We start from the raw sequence: 8,514 nt of genomic DNA, 5'->3' as shown, positions 1-8,514 counted from the left end.
TTAGAAGTTTCGGAACGAGCTGAGATTTGATGAGGATGATCTCCTCATCATAATGACCATCCTCACAAAAAAATCAGCCCATTCCGAAACTTCTAACCCGTACATTGAAAAAATGTTGGACTCTTTCTAGGGCCTCCAAACGCCACCCATATATATGTATGTATGTATGTATTTTGTTTTCATGTCGTACTAGAAAAAACAAAAAAACAAAAAAATCCTAACAACATCATTAAAGAGATATAAGAGATAGAAAGATTGTAACTTTGTTCTTCGATTGGTTAATATATTGAAACTCCCACTTTCGCCTATGGACATTGGTCAATTTTGATCGAACCTTGTATATCTTGTGTCTTGTGTGATTGTTTTATGTGTTATTATTGATTTTATATTTCAATCTGTGATTTTGTTCTAACAAAACTTAATAAACTCATATCGAACTAATAGAAACGATAGGTTTTTTATAGAAAAACATATAAATTATATAACATAATCTTTAACCAAAATAAGATATATTTCAATAATGGAATCTTCACTATAACATGATCTGATGTATCACCATATTCATTATGATGCTGAATTAATTGCTTCTACATATGGAGACAATTAATCAACTAAGCTAGTCACAACTCTATACTACATATGAGCAAACCAAATCTAGATACTAATATGGCTTCACGACACATTATCGGGTGGCTTGATTTTTCCATTTAATGATCTGATTGAAAAGAACGTAGCAAGGGATATGAATCAAAGCGAAGACAAAATACCTGTAAGAACAATACCCATATATTATCAATCAAAAAAAGAGTACCCATCTATCATTAATCATAAGATAACTAATGAATTAAGGGCAAAGAGTCCAATATTTTACCAAGCAGGTGCAGCTGGTGTTGAGAGATCAAGGAAAGGGTAAGGCCACCTAAGATAAGAGAAACATAAACCAAGAAAATTAATGAATAGTAGAAAACACACATACACAAAAATAAAATTAAAAAGAAAATGGAAAGAAAAACTTTATTTAAGGAATATACCATGAATGCAAAAAAAAAAAAAAAAATCAATAAAAGAGTAGACTATGCTTACTCCGTAACGCCACAAGCATGAATAAACCATTGGAAAATGAGGTATGTACAGCTCCAGAGCACAAAATACCCCATTCGGAACCATGGGAAAGGCTGCAAGGAAACAAAAATAATAATAATAATAATGGTATTTCAAGTTTTAATCTCTCTTTGTACGTATGTGTGTGTTTGAAAAAAGAATATTGAATCATAGTTTTAAAACTCCTCAATTCGACTCAAAACTCATCCAAGTAAACTTGAGTCAATTGGATTTGGATGACCTATTTCAAAAACTTGAAGGAACCGACTTGTCGAGCCTACTCAAAAAATTTGCTGAATCAACTCATTAAGTTGGTCAAGTCAAGTCGAAAATGTAGTGAATTGAGTATGAAACTCAACTAAAATTTTCGACTTTGAAAAATATTTTATTTTGGAGGATAGTACTTTGACAAAACCATGGTCTATGGAGTAGGCAAAGCCTAGATACGGGCTCAGTCCACTGTCTTCAGGGATACCTCCCGGATATCAAAAAAAAAAAAAATATATATATATATATATATATATATATATATATATATATATATCTTTTATTTATTTTAAATTATTAAGATCTATTTTTAAATATTTACAAATTAATTAATTTTTATTTGACTCATCCAATCCAATTCTTTAGTTTTCAACTTGACTTGACTTACTCTAGATATTAAGGTCTAATTTTTCGAGTTTCAAAACTATGGAATGAATACTTTGCATTAATTTGGAGGCATAAAACATATATTTAGAATTTTGAAAATCTAAATGAAGACCACCCCAATTTGATATCCTTAAAATATAAAATTTTACTTCTCTGTTGCTTTACATTTCATGTTGATCATCATGAAAAGTCAAGACTCAAGAGCCAACCTTGACATTCAAATTCTGTCCAACACTAAGGATGCATTTATAATTATCTTAATTATAGAGGGGGAAAGACAGAAAAGCATAGAAAGAGAGGAAAATTAAGGGCTCCTAGACCACCAGTCCGGCTTTGAAGCCAACAGAGCGACTTCAAAATTTTGAAGAAACCCTCCTCGTTACAAGACATGTGGTGTTTTGAATTTATTTCACATCCTAACATTTTCATCAAAATTTAGAATACCCCCTTAAAATAACACATGTGATCCAATGGAGAGGGTTTCTTCAAAATTTGAAATGGCCTGCCCGCTTCAAAGTTATTTTTCCCCAACCCCCCATGATGTTCCTATAATGGGCATGATGCTCAAAAAGCACAAAACAAAGTAATCTATTTTACACTGCTTTCATACTTACAAGGTTGTTTACGGCAGTATCAAGTAGAAGAACCACAGCATTGACAGAATGAGTGAGCACCATTATCTGCAACCAAAGATTGCATTATATTAGTCGGTCAATCAGAGCTTTAATTAACAATAAAATAAAATATCATATTTAAAACCATAGAAATACTTGCAAGTATGCATTGTTCAAAGTTTTGTTTCGTTTCTAAATGTTTTCTTAGAATATTTCAATTTCGTTCTAGATCATTAATTGACATCTAAAAATTTGGAATATTTTGGAAATTTTCCAAATATATTGGAATATTTTGATCGACGTGACCAAAACATTTGCATTAGAATGAAATCTTAAACCTCGATTGCAAGTTATAATTGTTGTTAGGACTTAGAAGTGAAATATATAACTCAATGAGCTCATAATTGAAAATTTATTAAGAAGGAACAGATCACTCACAGGGTTCAATTTGACTTTCGTAAATGGAAGTAAAATACACCAAAATGTAAAGTCTGTGAGCGTCACAGCACCTGCACAGGTCTACAAGAAAGCAAAAAAAATAAAATAAAGTTACAACATTTCTAAACTTTGAATGAAAATTATTTATAAAAGAAATATCAAATAGAAATCTTAGAAAAATTAGCAAACCTGATAAAGAACTTGCATCAGATATCCCCAAAAACCAGCTTTTTGGTCATTATGCAATTCCAATATTTCACTTGCACTTGTTCCAATTTCTTTCGAATGCACCCAACATCCATGGGCTGATATAATTGTGCCAAGCTAAATACAACAAGTAATGGTCAGGAAGATCAAAAGCAATATCACACGTTTAAACTTCCATTCTTAACGTTTTCTAAGGAGTAATATTTTTTTTTAAATTTTGAAAATTACATGTGGATGTTTCATTTTTATATATTTTTTTTTCCTTTTTAGCTAATCTGGTTGCAACTTAGTCCTTAGCCCTGTATGCAAAAATATTAATCTGGTATTTCATAAAATCCCAATTAAAGTCTCTGATCGACCAATTATAACACTGCATGTATTGCGGGCATCCTTAATATGGGTATTTTTGTAAATTAAAGATGCCCTCAATACACACAGTATACTACGATCGATCAAATCTGAATTATAAAATGTATATAAACTTCTAAAAATTACAAAATCAGGTATGAAAAAATAATTTAAAAAAAAAAAAAAGGTATATGCCTATTTGGTAAATAATATTTTTTATGAAAACTGGTAAAGAGGGGGAAATTAATTAATTCACTGCTTTTCTTTTGTCATAGAATCCCAATTAAGTCTTATATCTACCAATTATAATTATTGAGGGCATCCCTAATATGAGTATTTTTGTAATTAAATATGCCCTCAATCATGATTTTTAAACTCGTTCGAGACCGAAACGTATCGCTTGAGTTAACTCGGTATCAGAGCTGAACGAGACCAACTCACAAAGTCATTTTTTGACCAAGATTTACAAGTCACAGTTCAATTTATTGATTTGTCTCACGAGACGTCTCAAACGTATCGGAAAACTCATCCTAGACGACTCGGTATCGGAGCTGAACGAGACGAAATGAATACCGAATTTAAAAACCATGCCCTCAATATACATAGTGTACTACAATTGATCAAATTCAAATTCTGTGAAATCTTTAATTGACTTTTCTGTAAAATTTCTCTGGTCCCTCTCTATTAAAATAGAGGTTTTTTATACTTTTTTTTTTCTCTACATAAATAACCATTGTGCGAAATATCATTTGTTTCTAAATTGAAGAGATTATAAAATGTATATGAACTTCTAAAAATTACAAAATCAGGTATGAAAAAATAATTATAAAAAAAAAAAAAAGTATATGCCTATTTTGTAAATAATATTTTTTATGAAAACTGGTAAAGAGGGCAAAATGAATTATTCACTGCTTTTTTTATTATATAGCGACGAAATCCAATTATGATCTATCCAGTTGGAACAGTGAAGCAGTTAAATCATTCTAGAGTTATTTCAGTAGTTTTTGCATAAATTTTTGTGACCAATTTGGTTTCAGTTCAAAAAAGCAATGAATTCACCAAATTTAAACAAAAAAAACAGCGAATTTGCCGCATGACTGATTTTCCTAAGAAAAATTAATTTCTTAAAACAGGTATATATTCATTTTTTTTTTATTATATAAAAAACATACCAATTTTGTAATTTTTACAAAATTCACACCCACCTTTGTACACCCTATAAAGTGTATCCAAGCAAGAACATTATACAAAATATGGCAAAAACAGCAATATTTAATCTTAACATGAGAATGAGGGCATGAGCAAAACATACCACAAAGTAGACCGTGACCAATGTGAAGGTCCACCTACAGATTAGATACCATTAGAGTTTAGACACCATTTGTTGCAAATTCAAAATGAATTTAGATATTCTTTAGTAAAAGAAATTTCTTAATAATTAGGATTCCTAACATCATCATCATCAAAACGAGTAAGAGAAGAAAGGAGATTGAACTCCCAAATTTAATTAAATTTGGAATGATTTTGATGATTTTGATTAATATATTAACTAAAATAATTGGTTCAATAATTTTTGCAAAATATTACACCATTTTAGTAAAACATGTATGAAAATTTTGTTTATAAATTAATCATAGATACGTATTCAATGAAATATTCTACAGCTAATCGAGTAAGAGAAGAAAGGAGATTGAACATACTCAGTATAGAATCTGAGAACGGTTATCTTAAAGAACCATACATCACACACCAGGATCACAATCATGAGGACGGCACAGAACAGTCGTAGAACCAGGAGCCACCAAGGCTTCATGATCCCTGCCCAACAACTAGTCCATAGCTGACTTGAGCTTACATAACCATCACACTTATGATCCAACAAGCTCTTGTTCATGTTGTTGGTATCATCATTGCATTCTCCACGGCCTTCTTTCCGCAAGAGCACCGATAAGGAGATGTAGATAGCAATGTCAACAATGGCGAACACAATGAAGTCGAACCAATAGATCACTAGTGCCATTTTCACACCTTTTTGAATCTCAATTTTTCACTAAAATATAATGTGATGATCAAGCCTTATCATCTGGTGGCCTTATATATATATATAGACAGCTAAACCAATTTTATTTTTATTTTTTATAACTTTTTCTTGTTTGTTGACCCTTATTTTTGGTGCATTGAATCATGTTTAAAATCTGTGTCATTTGTTATGTATTTTATTGAATTATTTTATCAACTGAAAAGGTTTGAAATGCATTTAATGAATTCACATATGTTATCAGGGAAAATTCCATAACCGCGTGACATCCCAAAATAGGGAGTGGTTTTTTTTTTTTTCATAGCTTTCGAATTAAGAAAATGTTGGAATGACACCAAAGGAGACACAAAGGTGACACAAATGATGTGGTGGCATGCAAATAACCATAGATGTTTTTTATGCAAATCTCATGGAAAAGTATTTACATTTCTTTGCGCGCCATCACATCATTATGTCACCTTTATGTCTCTGTCACCCCAGCATGACTCTTAATTTGTATTAATCAACATTTTTGGTTAATATGTACGTGTTTTTTTTAAGTCTTAGGTCATTTTTCTTTAGTCTGGAAAAATCAAGGCTAATGAATGTATGTTGTCAATTTGAAAAATATAGGAGTATCTCTAATATCCATAAAAAGTGAAGGGTTAAATTATTATAAAAATAAATTCAATTCAAAGAGAGGTCCCTACTAGATGCAAGCGTAAGGATTTCTCTAATGTCGAGAAAAACGTGGGGGCTAATTACCCAAAAGCTGAATGGAGGTTAGAGAAATCCTTATGTTTGCATCTGGTAGGACCTCTCTTTGAATTGAATTTATTTTTATAGTAATTTAGCCTTTCACTTTTTTATGGATATTAGAGATACTCCTATATTTTTCAAATTGACAACATACATTCATTAGCCTTGATTTTTCCGGACTAAAGATAAATGACTTAAGACCCTCAACCTTCAATCACTATTTGATCTCTGCAAACATAAGTAACAAAGTTTGGATTCAGAAATTATTCGTAGGAGATTCAATTACATTAATTCAAATAAATTTGAAAAAATTTCGTAAAACTATCGAAGGTTTTTCTTTTTAGAAATATAAAATAATGTTTTGATTTTTTTTTTTTTTTTTTTTTTTGTGTTTGCAAAATCCATCATCTTCAATTCCACAAAAACCTCTTTTTTATTCTTAAAATTTTTATATTAAATAAAATAAAATTTTGAGATATTAAATCTAAATTTAGATACTCTACAAGTCTTAACCAATGTTTTAAAAATCGGACCAGTGATCGAACCAATTCATATTTACTATGTATTAATGGATATTCTATAAAAACAAATACAATCAATGAGAAATAAATAATAATAATAATAATAATGGATGGTAATAAATATAATTAAGATTTAAGAATTATTTTTTAAATAATATAAAATTTTAATTTTCATTATTATTATTCAATAAAGGATAATTAGATTAAAATTTTAATAGAGATATATCATAAGGTTTGATATCACAGCCTTTAATGTATGAAGTTTTTGTAAAGCCCCTTCCATGTTTGAGTTGTTTAAAAACCTATAAAATAAGCAACTTTATGGATTTTTTTTCATTATATCTCCAATACATTATTCAAGTCAAAAAGCAGTATTTGACTTGTTATTCAAGGAGTTCTCCGTCAAATTTATCATAAAATTGGTCATTTTTAACGGTTGGACCATTAATTCAAATGAACTGACTGTTCTTAAGCAACTTCTGGTTGGACCGTCGGTCCGGTCTGGTGTACTGGTCCTAACATCTATGGTTGTAGTCAAAACATTTTGTTCCTCTCATGAACATTATTGGTCAATCATTGTTAACTGTGACGAGTCCAATGTCTACATAGAAATAAATCAGTACTATTGATCGACTTAGGCCCCCACTAACCAAAATGTCTAAATTTCTGGCTCTGCCCATGCTAACGACGGGAGTTTTGTAAATTAGAGATGCCATTCAATACACATGGGTTCCTTGATGGGTGGATCCCGCATTTTTATAAGTTCTGTGAGCAAAAGAAAATCCCAAAACCAGAATTGAATGTCACAGGTAAATTTTTTTTTTTTTTTTTTTCTCCTAATCTCACACGATCAAAGACCAACCAATCACATGAGCCCCTGTATATTGAAGGCACCCCTAATTTAAAAAGCTACCCTCGTTAGGCTTCATGTGTCATACAATGGACATGCAGATCATCAAATTTTAACAACTTTCAAATTAAAATTTTAAATTTTAAATTTGGGAGGTTGGTGGCGGTAAATTTAAAATGAGAGCTTATATTGCCATACCAACTTTTACTAACACACCTCAAGATGTTTTCTAATTCTTTGATGATTTACATATGAATTGAAGTGGCACTAGCAAAAGTTTGTGTGGCAATATAATCACTCTTTTAAAAACCTTGAATTTTTTGTGACAATGGATGATAAGATTTTAAAATTCTAAGTTACGGAGGAAGGCTTTCTGTAAAATCCCGAATTTTCAATTCATATCTCGAGAAAAAACAAATATTAGAATTTTAAGATAACCTTGAAAGTGGGATTTAGGGGTAAAACTTTATGATGTTTCTGATTATTTTTAATGGAATCTGACCTCATCATTAGATTCAAAATGATCGAAAAACATACTTTAACCTGTAAGCACACTCAAGTGCGAGTCCGAATAAAAAAGTTGCAAATTCTCGATTACCGAGTCGGATCAGGCTAAAGTAGTGACATTTTGTTAGAACAAGAATTTTTAAGATTCGATTACACCATTGGATTCGTAACGAAAAATTATTGAATATGGACTATTTATTTGTCATTTTTGGAGATCAGAATGTCGAATTATCGTCAAAAATGAAAACGACATCAATTTTAGGAGTCATCTCAGGTCAAAAATGTAAATTTTTGTTAGAGAAAGAATTTGTAGAAATTGACTACATCATTAAATTCGGAATGAAAAATTAGGCGAAATAGAGTATTCATTTATCAATTTTGGAGTCCGGATGGTTAAATTATCATCGATCAAAATAATTGACAAAATACCGATTTTGTCCCAAATTTTATATAAATAAAATTTTAATAATTTTTTTTTATCAATTCGTCTTCTCCAAC

At 30.3% G+C, this 8,514-nt stretch overlaps 1 protein-coding gene across 1 annotated transcript; it reads right to left on the bottom strand.

Annotated features, from left to right (window-relative positions):
• Positions 1 to 508: 508 nt before the first annotated feature.
• On the bottom strand, positions 509 to 5,462 carry LOC147396211 (uncharacterized). The gene is made up of 8 exons (XM_086449124.1): positions 5,063 to 5,462; positions 4,675 to 4,708; positions 2,997 to 3,131; positions 2,808 to 2,888; positions 2,370 to 2,435; positions 1,084 to 1,175; positions 872 to 919; positions 509 to 767 (listed from the first exon to the last, which is right to left on the bottom strand). The coding sequence occupies exons 1-8, from the start codon at positions 5,380 to 5,382 to the stop codon at positions 683 to 685; spliced, it is 861 nt and encodes a 286-aa protein (XP_086305250.1). The 5' UTR covers positions 5,383 to 5,462; the 3' UTR covers positions 509 to 682.
• Between the last annotated feature and the right edge of the window lie 3,052 nt (positions 5,463 to 8,514).

This window comes from Akebia trifoliata, chromosome 8, assembly GCF_017979445.1.
Source record: "Akebia trifoliata isolate Shusen 1 chromosome 8, ASM1797944v1, whole genome shotgun sequence".
In the NCBI taxonomy this organism is placed as follows: Eukaryota; Viridiplantae; Streptophyta; class Magnoliopsida; order Ranunculales; family Lardizabalaceae; genus Akebia; species Akebia trifoliata.
The sequence above is the reverse complement of the archived record's forward strand: the minus strand, read 5'-3'. Positions and strand labels throughout refer to the sequence as shown.

Coding starts and splice junctions, on each gene's coding strand:
- LOC147396211 (XM_086449124.1), bottom strand. CDS start 5,382: ATGGCACTAGTGATCTATTGGTTCGACTTCATTGTGTTCGCCATTGTT. Junction 4,709..5,062: donor GTTCTCAGATTCTATACTGA/GTATGTTCAATC, acceptor TCTAATCTGTAG/GTGGACCTTCACATTGGTCA. Junction 3,132..4,674: donor TGGTCACGGTCTACTTTGTG/GTATGTTTTGCT, acceptor TGTTGTATTTAG/CTTGGCACAATTATATCAGC.